Source organism: Topomyia yanbarensis, chromosome 3 (genome assembly GCF_030247195.1).
Source record: "Topomyia yanbarensis strain Yona2022 chromosome 3, ASM3024719v1, whole genome shotgun sequence".
Classification (NCBI taxonomy): Eukaryota; Metazoa; Arthropoda; class Insecta; order Diptera; family Culicidae; genus Topomyia; species Topomyia yanbarensis.
Genome location: NC_080672.1, coordinates 374,418,986 through 374,437,377, shown reverse-complemented (window position 1 = coordinate 374,437,377; position 18,392 = coordinate 374,418,986). Strand labels below are relative to the sequence as shown.

Below are 18,392 nucleotides of genomic sequence, written 5' to 3'. Positions count from 1 at the left end.
TTAGAAATACCCTTTAAATATGTTAAATATACATACATACCTTTGTGTCTCGCAGAACCAAAATTGACATAACGTCGCAAACTGAAAATACTGTCCTAATTGCTAGAATATAACATATATGGAATCCGTTTCACGGGTTTTACAAGTACGAATCTTTTGGAAAGAGAAAACAACCAACTAATTTTATTATGCGAATAATCGAAACATATAGGTGACCCTTCGTCCGTTCCCATTCATTCCTAACATTCAACTAATTTTCAGCACTATTCCCCTTGTTTCGGCCCATTCGGACAGTATGGTTTGATCAGGTTCTCGGAAAATACCTTTACATTTTCCACCCCACGCACCTCACTATCCAGCAGTGGCAACTTTACAACGTGGAAATCTTCATACAGATCTGCTATTTGATCTAGATATTTTTCCTGAACCTTGTACCTGGCGGAACACATAGTGCATGGTTCCTGGCCTTCACGACGAAACAGCAACTGATTGACGATGATATTGTGAGTGTCGATTCCGCACTTGGTCAGCTCTTGCACTAACCTTTCCGTTTCGTACAACGAAAGGAACTCGGCGATGCACACGCACACGAATGTAGTTTGATCCTACGAATAAAGGAATAATGAATCTACTACCAAATAATTTGTTAAACCAAACAGAACTCACTGGATTTCGAAACTGTTCGTTAACCTGTCGAATGATTGTGAGCATCTCTTCCAGTTTGCTAGTTAGAGTATCCGCATTGAAATCCTGCATCCCGAAGAGTGATCCCACCTGCGAGATGAACGGTGCAAGCTTCATTTTCAATCTTAGCAACTTGCCCAATCCCTTCTCAACGACTTGAGGGAACGAGAGCAGTCTCAGCGTGTGTCCTGTTGGTGCCGTATCAAACACCACCACAGAAAAGTTCATAGCTTTGACTAATCTAAAAGTACAAATAGATTCAAACTTCAACGCATCTTTCGCCGGGTAAACAACATACTTCATAACTTCCGCGTAACTCATTGCCTCATCAATCCCGGGAAGCGCTCCGATAACCTCCTGAAAAACTCCTTTGCTCAGCTTCATCGCCGAGTTTTCTCCCTCGAAATACTCATCCGGCAGCTCGTTCAGACCCACGTTCGGGTCAATCTCCATTGCAAACAGATTATCGAAACCGTTAACTTTACTCGGTACTTTAGTAAACTTTTGATCGAATGCATCGGAAATGTTGTGAGCCGGATCGGTGGAGATAATCAAAACCGACTCGCGGACCTTAGCCAGCTGAACTGCCAGACTACAACTGAAAGTAAACCAGAATCCATCTCAATTGTTGCACAGGAAGCAACCGTTTCGAGGCTATGGTAACTAACCTGCAAGTTGTTTTGCCAACACCACCCTTTCCACCGACAAAGATCCACTTGAGTGTTTCCTGGTCGATGATGTTCTCCAAGCTGGGATCCAGGGGTTCGAAATCTGTTTCCATTTTTACCCAATACTTTCGACAATTCAATCTAGAAAGAAAGTAAACCGCAGGTTATAATTTTTCAACTGACCGCAAATTCTCCAGAATATCCTACCACGGAATAGGAGGGCCACCTCGAATCTGTTAACTTTCAGTCCCGTTTTTGTCATCAGCAAAAAGCAGTCATGCATCAAGAGTTGACGTTTCGTACATTATTATACCAGACTGGTATTATACCAGTTGAAATTTTAAAATACAGGGTGATTGAAAACAATTCTCGACAAACATATGATTACGGCCTAAAAGCCAACTGTCAAAATCCATTTTGAATGGAAATTCCGGACAAACCGTTACTAGCCGAACACAGTTCACAAGAGTTTATGAAAGAGAAAACTTTTCTCTTTCGTTTACTAGAATCTAATACCTTTTTCAGATTTGGAGGAAAAACTCAAGTCTACTGACGCCCGAATCAAAATGATCGTCACAGACGGTGCCTTCTCCATGGACGGCAACGCCCGAATATAAATGTACAGTAACAAAACCATGATTTTCACTGTGACAGTACAGTAATTTTACAATAATTTACAGTAAGTTTTAGTGTTATGCTACAATACAAAAACAATAAACTTTAACGTTTTTACAGTAAATTTCAATGTAAAATAGACTTTTACAGTGAAAAAGGGGGGTGGTTATGTATCTTAACATTAAAAAAATAAATTTTTCTCCATACATTTTTTTTCGAAAACAGTAAAATTTAATGTGAATGCACTGTATCAGTTTTTTGCTGAACAGCGAAATTTATTGTTACATGAAATTTTATTGTAAATCTACTATGAGAACTTGGCATCGAACAATGTTGAAACAGTAATAACTATAATATTTCTTGTTTTATGATTGTTTGTAGGGTAAATGCTATTGTAAAATTCTATCCGGGCGTAGCTCCGTTACCGGAGATTTTCGACCTAGCGAACAAATACGATGCTCTTACCTTCGTTGACGACTGCCACGCAACAGGATTCTTCGGCCCAACAGGCCGAGGTACGGAGGAATTCTACAAAATGCTCGGCCGCTGTGACATCATTAACTCTACCCTGGGAAAAGCACTCGGGGGAGCAGCGGGAGGTTATACGACTGGTCCGCAGGAGTTAATCGATTTGCTGAGACAAAAATCTCGTCCGTATCTGTTCTCGAATTCCCTGCCACCACCGGTTGTAGCCAGCGCTAAGCGAGTCATCGAAATGCTTATGGAGTCCAACAGTCTGACGGCACGAGTTCAAAGCAATACCCGAAGGTTCAGGGAAGCTATGACCAAAGCAGGATTCACCATCTCCGGAATGGATCATCCCATCAGTCCGGTGATGCTGGGAGATGCTCGGCTAGCGTCCGAATTCGCCGACGAAATGCTGAAAAGAGGAATCTATGTCATTTGTGATGGGCGTGTAACGGTTTGTCTGGAATTCCCAATCAAAGTGGATTTTGACAGTTGGCTTTTAGGCCGTAATCATATGTTTGTCGAGAATTCATGCATCAGAATAATTCGAGCAGGCTACACTAAAAATAACAGATTCTACTGAAACTGGTTTCCAGTCAATTTTGTGTGATGAGAAATCTCAGGCTGTTGGCAATGCTGTGATGTAAACCTGGGGTAGCACTCCGCATCTCGATTCGACCAAAGTTCTATCGAATTAATCTTGTTTCGCGTTATACGAGCTCGAAAGTTAATTTTCGTTCCAGTGCTAGATTATCGAAAAGTGTTGGCATTCAGAGAGAATAGAAAGAGGGACGAAGAGTGGAAAACAGTCAAAGCGGCAACACTCCCTTTATAATGATTTCAACACTAGCATTTTGGCAATCGCTTCCACACGCTGCACTTTAAATGACTCCTCTGAGCAAAAAGCATCTGAGAATTTCATAAGTCTCGGCATATGAACCAACCTTCTGACGATGTCATTGAAAGCTTTAGAATGTCATAGGCAGGCTTATGAATTCATTGATCTTTATTCATGCACTCCATAGACGTACAAATAATGTATTTCATAAAACAGTCTTATGACTTCGCTCCAATATATGCCTTTAAGAATTTCATAAGTTTTTCTCATGAAACGCATATGAGATCTGTTATTAATTCTATAAAATTGTGTTTTATTTTTCATAACCGTCACTTTTGTGAAAAGTTCATAATTGTTTCTTATGAATTCAGTACTGGCCTGGACGGCCGACCAGGAGTTAATAGTTTCAGCACTTTTTGATTACCGCTGTTTGAAACAAAAGAAGTGAGATTTTCAGTCAAATTGCAACAATTTCAAATTGTTTTTATGTTATTGAATAAATTACTGTGAGCATTAAATCTGTTTACATGGTTATGATTTTTACAGAAGATATCCGATTATTTGAAATGAAATAAGTTGTGCATATAATTAGTGTCTGACGCGTATTTTATAATAATCAAAATCATTTGAGAAGTAACAATCATTATCATTCAGTTGTCAAGTCCAGTTTCCCAGTTGTCTAAGCCCAGTTTCCCAAGAAATATTGACGAAGAGTTGCTCATTATGTACAAATTTTAATATTTAGAGAGTTTTCTCTACAATCTTCTGAAGGGATCTATTTGTCTATTGTTAATTTGTCCCGAATTGAGTTCTACAAGATGACCACACGAATGAACTCATGAGGAATGACGTTCATGTTTGACGATTCTCAGTGATTTGTTTACTTTGTCAGTTGCGTGAGTTGGAGTGCAATAGGTGGCCATCTGTTATATTCAAACTCACGTAACTCCCATGTAAACATGTAAATGTTCATCGCATGAAAGCAGCTCGAAAAATCTGATCGATTTGAATCTGGTATAAAACTGCTTTCGGGTTCAGACCGTTCCGGGCACATACGTCTAGTACCGCACTGTTAACAAACCGGCAAAAAGCCGAACGTCGCGCAAAACGGTTTCTGACGTTTGCGTTCGTTGATCGTTCGGGAGTTCGTTTCATTCAAACCCGATCGTCGGACGAGTAAACACGCGCGTTGATTCTAGCAGGTGTTGATCACTGTAAGCGAAATAACACGGAAGACATTGTTCGATCTTCGTATTTGTGTGCTTGTTTTACTCAACTCCTTTCAAGGATATTCTTGTGAACGGGGTATACTTTTATTCACTAAAAACTGGTAGATTTCGAAAGTTTATAGAGTGAGTTTTAGTGTAAAGCAAGTGCTTAATTAATGGATACGAATTATAGAAAAGAGCACTTAATTGTAAGTATTTTTGTCGATCATTCGCGTAACGGATTTTATTAAATATCAAAAAACGATTTAAACTACGGAACTTTGAGGTTAAGTTGAGGAACAAGTTTCCCCAGTTACGGTGGTACGCAACTGTGTAAATATTTAAGGAACCCAGGCGAGAAAATCGTTGGAATGTTTTAAGCGAAAAAAAAGTTAATGAGGATGCTGAACTGGAAGAGAAAGGCAAAATTTTATGCCTCGGATGATAACGTATTCCCAGGACTCGTTTTCACGCAATAGCTGCTGCTTCGCATACAAAAAATATTCGCATTACGAATCAATTCCGGTTTCTCAACTCTTATTCCTTGTTTTGTGCTTGTTTTTTTTTCTCGCCGGTTCTCGCGTTCCTTTTTGGCGTCTTTCCTTCCCAAGAGCAACGTCGGCAGTAACGGCAGCGAAGGCGACGACCAAAATAGTGATCCAAGTAATGCAAATAACGCCACCGTAAGAAGAAATCCGTCAATCCTGCTGGCACTGGACACCGTGCACCGGTCTCTGCTGCTGAAGAATTTGCAGTTTGATCAAGGTGAGTGTTGGGGGTTTTATCGCTCTCTCCGAGGAGCATGGTAGGACCATGCATCACAGGGCTTTCGATTACAAGTATTTTTCGCTTACCAGTTTTAATATTCATATTAATTTTTATTGGCTGACCTTTTCGTGGTATTTTAACTATACCTCAACGTGGCTTTACATAAGTTCGTTGTCGGTTGGGTCGTTATGTTTTGCGAGGTCGTTGTAATTAAACTTAAAGTGTCATGTGTTTCATGGCGATAATTTGTGCTACACAATTACCCCTCAGATTCTTGAGATACCGTTTAACCTTCCGTAGAATTTATAATTTGTAATTTATTTTAGTGGGTATAGCGAGCTGTTGGTGAATTTTTGTACAGCTGAAATTTCCTAGCGGTGAAATTATTTGCATTTTTAATTAATAATGAAAAGGATGAGTATCTTTGAACTGAATTCTAAATTGGGTCAATCCCAGTATCGATGGAAATGTGTCGGGGTCACAGTTGTAGACATCTTTTAGTGATGATGTATTAACTTATCCACAATACATTTGTAGAGTGGAACACTAATCACGAAGCTAATTTCATCACAGCAAAAATGTTTAAGGAAATCCAATCATTTCAACGCCCAAACTTCACTTCTTCTCAAAGCCAAACTTCGAATCCGCTGTTTCTCATACACGCCCAGAAATTATCTTATCACATCCACTTGCTATGTTGTGGATCAAATAACCGAACCCGATGCTAACTTTCAACATAATCCACTTCATCATAGTATGTCGCTCGTATACTGTCTTGTTCCATGGTAAAAAATCGATGTTGCATTTAAGATAAGCAGTTATGGAACTGTTGCGTCTCGCAACTGACCGGGACGTCATTTCTGATTCTATAACACCGTTTCGTAATAGAACATTTTATTTAAAACGAATGTTATAAATTTCCTGGAAATTAATACACATTAGCTTATATATTATTGATCACATTCAGGCTTACATTTAGTGCGAATCCATCCCGGCCAACGCTGTTTACGATCTAACGGAAATTTGACAGCGTAGGCCTGTTGATAGATTAGAGCAAGATCAAGATTAGTGAACCAAGAGGTGCGCGCATTATGCGCAACATTCCCCCCCAGTACAATGAAGTTGGTGGGCTTTATTTTACTATCACTACACCGATTGATTCACGACCATGGTTGCACAACACTTAAAGCTCATTTGGAACTAATCAATCTTACACATAGTATATTTAAACAAAACAAGTGTTCATAGGTGGTGAAGATTTCGTTTGTTGGAAAGTTCCGCGTTTCGCTTAAACTGGCTGCTTTGTTGCTGCTCCAGACGACACACACATTTTGGAATTCTACGCATATAGCGTACCCAGTTCGTTTTCGGTAGTCCAAGCAGCTCTAGTTGCCTCCAGCCGACTTTCACAACGATCGAGTTTCTTCCACCCTTGTTGAACGACTTCTATGTCCCGATAAAGGTTTCACTTCCGCTAATATCTACGGCCATCGCTGGTAGCTATTGTTTTGCTGCTGACGCTGATTTCTCCATGCCAACGCAGCCTTTTGTTTGCTACCGTCGATCTAGTGTGCCACAAATGAAATTTATAATGTTGCGTCTCGCAACTGACCGGGACGTCATTTCTGATTCTATAACACCGTTTCGTAATAGAACATTTTATTTAAAACGAATGTTATAAATTTCCTGGAAATTAATACACATTAGCTTATATATTATTGATCACATTCAGGCTTACATTTAGTGCGAATCCATCCCGGCCAACGCTGTTTACGATCTAACGGAAATTTGACAGCGTAGGCCTGTTGATAGATTAGAGCAAGATCAAGATTAGTGAACCAAGAGGTGCGCGCATTATGCGCAACAGGAACATCTGTAAAATTTGAATAACTTCGTTAACAAATTTTCAAAAGCAGTATGATGTACATATTTCAATTCGAAACTTCTGTTTGCTACAGAGGCATTATTTCTCTCGCCATCACTTGAATCCGGAAAGATTAAACGAGTCTGCTAGTACATAATATACCTTTATTTGATTAATTTTGTCGCTTACCGAACTATTTCTAAATTTAAATTAAATACAACTGGAACAAAACAGCACATCTACGACACTCTGCTCTGCGGGACGCTACGCACAATTCCTCCAACAGCGGCAGAAGCAGCAATCGACTGGTCATTATCACTAATGTTGCATGCTTTCCAGACCACCAGAGGCCCGTTCCATATGGATCAGTCGGCGTATCATCGAATTTGTAACGAACTTTTTTTTTACTTTCGGTTAGACCTGACTTATGAAAACATGAACTCTTCGCTCGCTGTTGCATTGCACCATCCTCCTGCTCGTTCGCCAGAGTTCGGACAGATTTATTATCAATTGTATGTTCTGTTTTATATTTTTATTTTTCTTTCCTACCCGAGAACTGCTACTTTACCGTATCATTTGAGTTCATATACCAATCGCGGTGTTGCTAACAAATCGTACAAATACCGCCGTTTTTTATTTGCCTCGATCCAACGTGAAGAGTTAGAAAGCGATGGACGGTTAGTGCGCTCCAATTGATACAATTCCCACACACCGTATATAGGAACGGATCCCGTCAGAAAGACCGAAGGCTGCTAACCGATTAGGCAAACACCAAAAACGTCGACACGTGTAAATATGATTAGAAGATATGTGGTTCATTTCCAAATGGGTGTCCATATTTATTTACCAGTTCAAATTGTGTTGCGAGGTTGGAGAACCTGTTATTGGATTAATGTTCAAACCGCGGTAGGACATACACATGCTTCGGAGGTGAATTCTTCTTGCTTGCCACTATTTATCATCCTTATATAGGATTGTGGACTTTTCAGCGATGATTTGTTTACTTATTTTCATTTTTCGAAAAACTGGTCACAAGATAGTTGAGGCGACTTAATGTACCACCACGAGCTGCTGGAAATGCAATTGTCATGGTTAGAGAAATTTAGACTCGTACTGGAGCACAGTGGTAAAACCCCAAAAATCATTGTCTTGTTAATATTTTGTAAATATTTATTTTATTTTGCTCTCAGTTTGAAGACAATTATCTCAAAATAATCGAAGAAAAAATGTATTTTTAAGATGTCATTGATGCAAGTCGAGGATTTCTGATCAATTCATTTCATAAGAATTGTTTGTACCTTCGAACTTCAAATGGCGATATCACAAGAACTACATGGCCGAATGGAGTAGTTTTAAGATCTTCGGAAAGAAGAATGAAAGCGACGAACAATATATCTTAAATAAATTGCGAAATTGAATATCACATCAGTAATTTATCTTTAAACGTCTTACAATTTTTGAGATGGTCTCCCACGAGTCAGTTATCATGAATCTAACTCAAAATTTAGTAAGGTTTTATGAGATAAAGGCATCATTTTGCGCTGAAGTTTTTATATATATGGAAACGCCTCGTAGCTCATAAATCTTCTTACAAATAGATGGCCTAAACAAAATTATATTACCAAAAATTTTTTTGTGATTTTTACTAGTTTTGCAAACCGATATGTTTGTCTACTATTATTAACGTGTATATTAACCCTTTAACGACTAACGCCTTCAAATGGGTTTACATAAAAATAGTCGAAAAAATAATAATGAAATTTCAAAATTTATTTCTGAAAAACCCAAAATTTATCAAACTTTTAGCCATATAAACCCATTTAATTTTGTCACAACTTTCTATGCAGAGGTGCCACTGTGTGGAGGTGTGGTATCACTTTTCAAGTAAGCCAGTTTAAAGTTGTGTGACACTGGCTATAAAGCAAGTCAGCCGCATGTAGATAAGGAATCCCGTAGAACATGGGACTGACTTGTGATTATGGGCAGTATACTGCTGTTCCGAGTACATCTGTCGTAGGTCTTTTTTTATCGATTCGGTCTACTCATAGCAATACGATATAAATTCAAGAATATGTTTACGTAACACTTCGAAACGTGAAGTTTGCTCTAAAAATTTGTGAAATAATATGGATGTCATTTGAAAGCTGGTGGTTAGTAGACATCAGAAATTGATGATTAATGCCATTTTGAAATCCAACTTTCGGTTACCACAAAACTTTGAAAAACCTTTGCCAATACGGATCTCATTTGAAAGGGAATGGTCAGTAGACATCGGAAATCGACGATCGACGTTTTGGAATCCAAGATGGCAATTTTCGGTTACTAGAAAATAGAACCATCATCAATATGGGTGTCATTTGAAAGGGGGTTGTCAGTAGACATCGGGAATTGATAATTAAAGGCTTACACTTCTGTAGAGCACAAAAAATAGGCATATATTGGAGATTTTTCTTGGTGCAATGAAAAGATGAATCGAGATAATTTAAAATGGGATTTATTGCACTAATTGTGATGGCCAAAAAATAATGTTTTCTAGTAAATCCATCATAAGATAGCAGCTTCCCGCTGGTGAGTTTTCATTTGGAAGGGGTTCACGCCTGGAAATCTATCTCGTAATTTTTGACCCAGACCCAAAAATCAAAACTTTCTTAGAACTAGCTAGCGACGTACGTAAGATGTTTTGGATCTTTTGCTTTTTCGCGACATGGCATGCATTTTAGTAAAGAAACACTGAAACAGTATTAAAAATGGAGACTGAATTATTTATAAAAAAATTTGCGCGATGAAAAAATAAAATCCTGGAATGTACGAATTTTCATAGAGATCAAAAACCATGTAAGTCGACATTTCCGGCCACCTCAAAAAGATTGGCTTCGAGAAAAAACACGGGTAGTGCTCTCAAGTTATACATAAGAGCGTTGCGACTGAATCGAAAATTCGGAGATTTATATATTATTGACGCCTTACATATCTTGACATATCAGTTTTTAAGACCCTAAAGCATGTTTCAGGTCAATAAAAATCGTTTTTTTTTAATTCTACGTTGGTGATCCCCTCAGCGCTGTTTGGAAATTCAAGATGGCGATTTCCGGATACCAGAAAGTATAGCAAATCACCATCACTACGGGTCATTTGAAAGGGGATAGTCAGTAGACACCAGAAATTAATGATGAACGCCCTTTTGAAATCTAAGATTTGTCTAAATTTTTATTAAAAAAATACTGGCACCACTAGCACAACCGATAAACATCAACCCAAATACACAACCGCAACAGAACCGAGGCTTGGTTTCGTATTTTTCGTGTTTCATTTCATTAGCGAATTTTGCTATAAGCCAATCAATATGTGTATTTTCGGAATGATCTTGACGAGTATGAGACGAAGGTCGATGTTTAACGTCATTTTGAAGTTCAACATGCCGTCAAAAATCAGGAATGATCGTAAAATGTACGGCGGCGTACGAGTCAATTTTAACTGGAGTTGGCGGCGTTACGCCGTTTGTAACTATCGGCGGTGTGGATCGGTTACTCGCAATTTAAAAAAAATCTTGCGAAATTTTAAGTTGGAGGCTGTGTCATCTTGAAACGTGCCTGTTTTGACATCTGTATAACCGAAAGTCACGAGTAAAAGGAATTCAAATTAGGACAATACTTGGAATCAGATTTATAAAATTCAATGTGAATTTGAAAATAGTCAAGAATGATGTTCAATTAACATCAATAAATCTAAAAAAACGATTTGATCCTCCTAACAGTCAAATAAGACATTTCTCACACATATCACTGTTGAATCATTCATTGTTTTGCAGAACTCACGCACAGCTGGCACCCAATTAGAGGTGAGTCATGCACGAATAAAACCTCGAATAACCTGAATAAATTATAGAAAGTCAATAAGACAAAATTAATTTTTTTCAAAAAGTTTCATGAAATAGGTATAATGAATAATATAAATCAAATTCATAAAATAGATTTAACTCAGCTCAATTGTAAATTGAACAATATTAAAAAAAATGTTATAAAATTGATAGAAAAAATTAAAAAAAAATCAAGTTAACAAATTGGATAAAATGAATAAAAAGATATAAAATCAATATACTAAATTAAATTTCGGGTTCTGAAAAATTTGAAAATGATAAGAATAAAATAAATGAAACGAATAAAATGGATGAAATGAATAATAGGAATAAAACTAAAAAACTAACATAAAAAAATTAATAAAACAACCAAAATGATTAATAAGGATGAAATGAACTCTTTTATTCCCAACTTTTTTCTAACGCATATAGAGTTCCAAACCCGTTCCGCATCTTAAGACCTGTTTATGATTGAAATCACTTGGAAAATTCCAGAGTACAGTAAGATTCCGTTTTTGGCACGTTCCATTTTTGGCATGCTCCTTTTTTGGCACACTCCGATTTTGGCAACATTTTTGTTGGTCATAATAAGTCTTTTAGAAATGTGCAATAGATATTTTTTTTGCATGAATTGATATCACATTTGACTTCATTTCCAAATCAATTTTAATGTAGAATACATTTAAGCTTTCAATATAGGGGTCCCGTTTCAAAATATCGGCTGCGGCGCCGCGTCAGATTTTGAACGTTAATAACTTATATCATACCTAACAGAATGATTTGATTTTTAGGCCAATTTGTTGCAAATATGTTCCTCTATGCTGTATTAAAATTTGAAGTATGTATAACATGCACTAATAACAAAAAATTGTGTTTTGAAAAATCTTTCGAAAACGACTCGGAAAAGTGAAAATTTTCAGCCCATCCCGCACAGAGCCGTCAAAATGGTGGACCAACCGAACAATAAAATAATGAAAAGTTTATATATAGGTCCACTACATGTTTGTTCCTATGGTTATTCGCATTGGGTTGCTTGACGAGAGCAGTTGGTGGGGGAAAGACGGCATATTCCTTTGGTTAGGCCATTAGAAGCCGGACGGAACGGAAAGGCTCATGCACGGCACGAGAACGAGCGAGGAAGCGATAGTAGTGCATATTAGCGCGATTATATAAATATCTGTCGGTCGGTTTTTCTCATCATTCGTATTCGTTCAAGCACTAGCAAGCAGCCAGTCCACCGAAGGAAAGCAGTTGGCAATGACGACGGCGGAAAAAGTGCCCCAGCTACTGGTGACTCATCGCAACCCGATCAGGAACTGTCGACCTGCTAGAATTTCGCCCCAACTAAAGGGCAACAGAGTAGGCTATCGTTCCAGCGTCTGGGTCGTGAGATTGTGCAGGACTGCAAAATCGAGCCACGCTTACAAAGCTCAGTCGTAATGATGCCCCGAGAAGCCAACGATGCCTACTTGGTCGGTTTGTTCGAGGATGCAAAATAGTGCTTTGTGGCTCACCGTGTCCGCGGGGAGTGCGTCTGAATTATGCTCCCGCAATAAAACAATAAACGGTTCTTTACAGGACCAATTAATTGTGTTGTAATAAGAGTTAAACTGAAATTTACATTTTATGGTGTATAACAAATAATTTTCAGAAAGCTATATAAGAAATACGATGTGTGGAAAGAAAGAAAGAGAATTTAAATTATCCTCTCTCGCTCGTTTTCGTGCACTGCATTTCCATTCCTTTCTGCTGCTAATACCATCATAACAAACGAATGTGGGTGTTCCCCCAGCCAGCAATTGGCCAGTGTTGCCACAATTGCATGTCGCTATTACAATTTGAATTATTTTATTGATCCTCTCTAGTATTGATAAAATATAGAACGTGCAAAGTACACTAGTCGCATGCTTTTATTCGAACTTTTTGGCAGCCTCCGTTGATTAACTGCATAAATCGATTTGTTTGTGCAGCTCCTTGCTAGTAGCAAACTAAATAGCCTTTATCAGCGCTAACAAATAACACGAAAGAATTTAAATTTGTGAAAATCTTTTCCTTCTTTTCAAATCTGCAGCATTCTTTGAAAATATTGTTTGAATGTTGTTATTGAAAAACTGAACATGCAAGTTTGCTAGCACTGGCCACTAGATTGAAGGCGATGGAAAGACAGAATATTCGTTTTGGTTATGCTAGTATTGGTAGCCGAACGGAAAGGAAAGGCACAGGAATGGCACGAAAACGAGCGAGAGCGATAGTAGCGCTTTCTCGTGTGTTCATATATGAATATTGGTCGGTCGGTTTTTCTCATCATTCGTATTCGTTCAAGCACTAGCAAGCAGCCAGTCCACCGAAGGAAAGAAGTTGGCGATGACGACGGTCGGAAAAAGTGCCCCAGCTACTGGTGACTCATCGCAACCCGATCAGGAACTGTCGCCCTGCAAGAATTTCGCCCCAACTAAAGGGCAACAGAGAAACTAATCTGTGTTCTAATAAGAGTTAAACGGGCTCACCGTGTCCGCGGGGAGTGCGTCTGAATTATGCTCCCGCAATAAAACAATAAACGGTTCTTTACAGGACCAATTAATTGTGTTCTAATAAGAGTTAAACTGAAATTTACATTCTATGGTGTATAACAAATAATTTTCAGAAAGCTATATAAGAAATACGATGTGTGGAAAGAAAGAAAGAGAATTTAAATTATCCTCTCTCGCTCGTTTTTGTGCACTGCTTTTCCATTCCTTTCTGCTGCTACTACAATCATAACTAAAACGAATGTGCGCGTTCTCCCACCATCTCATGGCCAGTGTTGCCACAATTGCATGTTGCTATAACAATTTGAATTATTTTATTGATCCTCTCTAGTATTGATAAAATATAGAATATGCAAAGTACACTAGTCGCATGCTTTTATTCGAACTTTTTGGCAGCCTCCGTTGATTAACTGCATAAATCGATTTGTTTGTGCAGCTCCTTGCTAGTAGCAAACTAAATAGCCTTTATCAGCGCTAACAAATAAGACAAAAGAATTTAAATTTGTGAAAATCTTCTCCTTCCTTCTTTTCAAATCTGCAACATTCTTTGAAAATATTGAAAATGTTGTTATTGAAAAACTGAACATGCAAGTTTGCTAGCACTGGCCACTAAATTGAAGGCGATGGAAGGACAGAATATTCGTTTTGGTTATGCTAGTATTGGTAGCCGAACGGAAAGGAAAGGCACAGGAATGGCACGAAAACGAGCGGGAGAGCGATAGTAGTGCTTTCTCGTGTTTTCATATATGAATATTGGTCGGTCGGTTTTTCTCATCATTCGTATTTGTTCAAGCACTAGCAAGCAGCCAGTCCACCGGAGGAAAGAAGTTGGCGATGATGACGGTCCGCAAAAGTGCCCCAGCTACTGGTGGCCCATCGCAACCAACTACCGATCAGGAACTGTCGCCGTGCTAGTATTTCGCCCCAACTAGAGGGCAACGGAGCAACTAATCCGCTGGCTAACATTCCAGCGTCTGGTTCGTAAGGTTGTGTATTACTTCAAAGTCGAGCTACGCTTACAAAACTCAGCCGTAATGAAGCCAGTGATGCCTACTTGGTCGGTTTGTGGGAGTGGGCGTAAATTACAATAAAAGCAACGGTTCTTTTCAGGACCAATCAATTGTGTTCTAGTGAGAGTTAAACTGAAACTTTCATTTTAAGGTGTGTAGCAAATTTTCAACAAGCAACATAATACGTTGTGTGGAAAGAAGTAGCTTGCACACGGAACAAAAATTTAAATTATGCTCTCGCTCGTTTCGTGCACTGCTTTTCCATTCCTTTCTACTGTTATTATCAGTATTACCAAAACGAATGTGTTGTTGCATGTGTTTAAGAGAAACGTTGAAGTCGCATGCTTATATTCAAGCTTTTTGGCAGCCCCCGTGAACTAACTGCATTAAATGGTTTTTTGTGCAGCTCCGTGCTAGTAGCAAACAAAATGGCCCTACTAGTGTCTGATTCGTGAGATTGTGCAAGATTTCAAAGTCGAGCTAAGCTTATAAAGTTCAGCCGTAATGGGACCCGAAGAAGCCAGTCTTGTCGTTTTGTTCGAGGCTACAAAACAGTTCGCCAGGCACGTAACTATCATACCAAAAATATCCAACGATCCAGCGCATCACCATCAACACCAACGCCGATACCAAAGGTTCTTTTCAGAACCACCATTATTACCATAGAGAATTATTTGAAAATTTCCCATTCAAACGTGATTCTGTTGAATATTATTAGATTTAAATTAACGTCTCGAATTGAAATCACGACGCTCCGGTTATGTGACAGACATTACCCACCCATCTTTTTTTATTGTGACCACGACTAACGGTTTAATATAGACACCCCATTTCAATATTTCTGAAGGAACAGAAGGTCGAGTTTGGAAAGTTTGTAACTTTCATTGTACTTAACCAAATTACACAATGTTCGCACTAATTATTCAGAAATATGATCAGGAATCTTCTGTTAGATTTGTAAGTATGTATAATTTACATGAATAAAGAAAAATTGATTTTCAGGAATCAATTATTATCTGTTCTTCCATTGGCCAGTACTACGCGACTTCCTCATGCTAACAATTAATTTCATCGTTAGCCATCTCCCTCACCAAGGCCAACAACGCCAACAAAACTGGTCCTTTTCAGGACCACCATCATTTTTGTAAAGAATAATTTGAAATATTCCTCGCCCAAATCACCTTTTGTCCGAAAATTCCAATGAGTATCAACATATTTGAAGAACGTGTTCCTTATGTATTCTACATCTCTCCGGTTATGTCGCAGACATTACCCACCCATCTTTTTTTTAATATTGTGAAAATTGTCTCATAGCTTCAATACATTACTGTGATAATTTTGAGATGTTTTTCGCAATGTTGTTTTAACCCATTCATGCCCATGTTGTTTCTGGACAACAACGTTTTTAAACAGCTATAACTTTTGATTCTGGCAAGATTTGCTCACAAAAACAAGTAAGGCTTATTAATGTGATTATTGCCTTTAATTTGAGTATTAACAGTTACAAGGATCAGCTCTAGAACTGAAGTTATTGCAATTAGTCTAATTGGATTCCGATGGAGCAGTGCTGCCAGGGACAGTTTACGTTCACGACGGAAAATGATTTTTTCATATATTTTCGTTATGGTGCAATATTATTGAAAACTGATAAAACTTATCAATTTAGACTATCGTTGGCTACGGTTTCCACGTAATTGGACTATTGTAATTATTCTAGGAGAATTGTATTGAAGATTAGAAGGTGAAAATTGACCAGCTTCTAGCACTGCCTTGGAAACACCTATCTTTATGAAAATTGGCTTTTCGTCTTTCTTGACCCCACCGTTTTCAAGGAAAATAGTTTTGAAACCCTACATGCACTAGAAAAAAGTTGGGCATGAAAGGGTTAAAACAGTGTTATGCATTTAAGGGTTACCTATATTTTACACTATACGTGTTATATTTAATCATTACAATAAGTGTAGAGGTGCATTATTGATGTATAATATGGACAAGTTGCAAGTGATTTTTACAACAAAAATGGTTTTCTTCAACCTTCAAATATCTTTAAGCATTGCAGTTCGATTTTCAATCTATCAATTCCATTTGAAATATCAACGATTGGTTAGTTATGGAGAAGCAATAAATTTATTTTTTAAAAGAGCTGTGTTTTTAAACAAAATTGTTCAATAATTTTCGGAAAGAAGACATAACAACCCCAGGAGCGAAATCAACACTACCATTCAGTGAATTGTTCAAGTTTTGACGTTCAGTGGGCCGAAGAAAAGCGATTCGAATTAAATGCTATTTTACCTATTCGTAATGAGGGGAATTGCACTCGAGAAGTGCGCGAAGATTGTGAGAATTCTACAGGACGGCACAGCGGGCAGAATGCTACTTTCGACGCTCAAATCCTCTAGCCCCCTTGGTATGTATCCTGAAGGATTTGTGTCTTCGGAAAAGTATCTTGGATGAAAATGAGCATTATTTTGACAACAGACTGATAAACATTTCTTGCAAAGAATAAGCACATCCCTATGATTAAACTACACTTTGGAAAACTGCAGAAAGGACTAGACACAGCAGTCATTTGAATAAGATTACCTTATAAATTACTTGATAAATTTATTCTCAGTTCGAAATATTATATTTGAAGTCAAAAACAAGAAAATATTTGCATATATTTTAGTTTACTAAAAAATTCTCTAACGAAGTAGGAACTATTTCACTTGAATTATATTTTTTTCCTCATTTCATTTGTTTGCAAAAGGCCCACCTTGCCCCACTTTTTTCTCTTCGTGGTTATAAAGTTAAATGTTTCTACTAGTCACAAACAAAATTCCAGCTGCCGCTTCGTGGGTTATTACAAATTTTGCGGAACTTTTTTTTTGATATTTTTGATGAGAACAACCTTAAAATGTCATGATAACATTTATCACTCTTTGAAGCATTTTTATTATTGTATATTTTCAAAGATTTAGGAATCAAACATTTATTTATAAATATATTTTTCATAAACAAATGTTAAAATTCATTTTCTAGAGTATTTTTTAAAATGTCATGTAGCGCCATCTACATAGGTCGGCTCCGACAGCATAGGTCATTAAATTGACTTTACGCTTGTCCGGACATGCCGCAGACTCAGGTGATTCGCATTTAATGCCAAAAGATCCTGACTCCTGCGCTGCAGAAGACAAAAAGCTAAGTAACCGGGAAACTCTAAGCTTGTTCATTGACCCTACTCCACGCTTTTCTAAACTTTCTTACTTCAAATCCTTGCTCTCCCTTGAGTACTATGGCTCTTAATATTTGAAAAATACTTCACCTTCCAGTCCCTTGCTAATTATATGTCGTTACAATATAAAAAATAGGTTATAAAGTATAAATGTCTTTAGTACATGTGTTACAAACATCAAAACAAACAACTTTGCCAAAGAAAGTTTTTTGATAGAACACCTCTATCAAAAGATAGAACTGATCTAGATCAGTTTCTACTTATTTAGATCAAAACCAAAGTTGTCAAAATAATGATCATTTCCATCTAAGACACTTTGCTAAAGACACTAATCCTCCAGGAGAGGTTTTGAGCGTCGAAACCTTACCCCACTGTACGACGTCTGAATTTGATAAAATGGTCGGTGTTAAGTCAGACCGGACTAAGTCGCAAAACATCAAAAATCAGATAATGATAGCAATGGATAGAGAATTTCTTCATCTACATTCGACTTTTGCCAGATTTCAAATATGTAACAATAAACAAGAATTATGGCAGAAATTAATTTCCAATTATAATGTAAAGGATGCTGCGATTCAAACTTCAAACTCGTTTTTCTCGAAATCAATTTATTGTCGCTTAGTCCGGTCTGACTTAACACCGACCAAATGATGAATAAAATTGAATTTGCT

At 37.8% G+C, this 18,392-nt stretch overlaps 2 protein-coding genes across 2 annotated transcripts in view; one reads left to right on the top strand and one right to left on the bottom strand.

Annotated features, from left to right (window-relative positions):
• Positions 1 to 154: 154 nt before the first annotated feature.
• On the bottom strand, positions 155 to 1,661 carry LOC131689614 (ATPase ASNA1 homolog). The gene is made up of 5 exons (XM_058974827.1): positions 1,560 to 1,661; positions 1,353 to 1,493; positions 983 to 1,282; positions 667 to 925; positions 155 to 605 (listed from the first exon to the last, which is right to left on the bottom strand). The coding sequence occupies exons 2-5, from the start codon at positions 1,463 to 1,465 to the stop codon at positions 264 to 266; spliced, it is 1,014 nt and encodes a 337-aa protein (XP_058830810.1). The 5' UTR covers positions 1,466 to 1,493; positions 1,560 to 1,661; the 3' UTR covers positions 155 to 263.
• Positions 1,662 to 4,423: 2,762 nt separating this feature from the next.
• Positions 4,424 to 18,392, top strand: part of LOC131694084 (uncharacterized) — a 111,378-nt gene continuing 97,409 nt past the window's right edge. Inside the window, exons 1-2 of the mRNA XM_058982460.1 lie at positions 4,424 to 4,690; positions 5,093 to 5,246. Coding sequence (XP_058838443.1) covers positions 4,658 to 4,690; positions 5,093 to 5,246 — 187 coding nt within the window. The 5' untranslated portion in view covers positions 4,424 to 4,657. The remainder of the gene's footprint in view (positions 4,691 to 5,092; positions 5,247 to 18,392) is intronic.

Bases quoted from the DNA above. Each gene is read 5' to 3' on its own strand.
- LOC131689614 (XM_058974827.1), bottom strand. From the start codon at position 1,465: ATGGAAACAGATTTCGAACCCCTGGATCCCAGCTTGGAGAACATCATC. The intron at 926-982 runs GTATGTTGTTTA...TTGTACTTTTAG, and splicing joins AGTTACGCGGAAGTTATGAA to ATTAGTCAAAGCTATGAACT. The intron at 606-666 runs GTGAGTTCTGTT...CTTTATTCGTAG, and splicing joins ACGAACAGTTTCGAAATCCA to GATCAAACTACATTCGTGTG.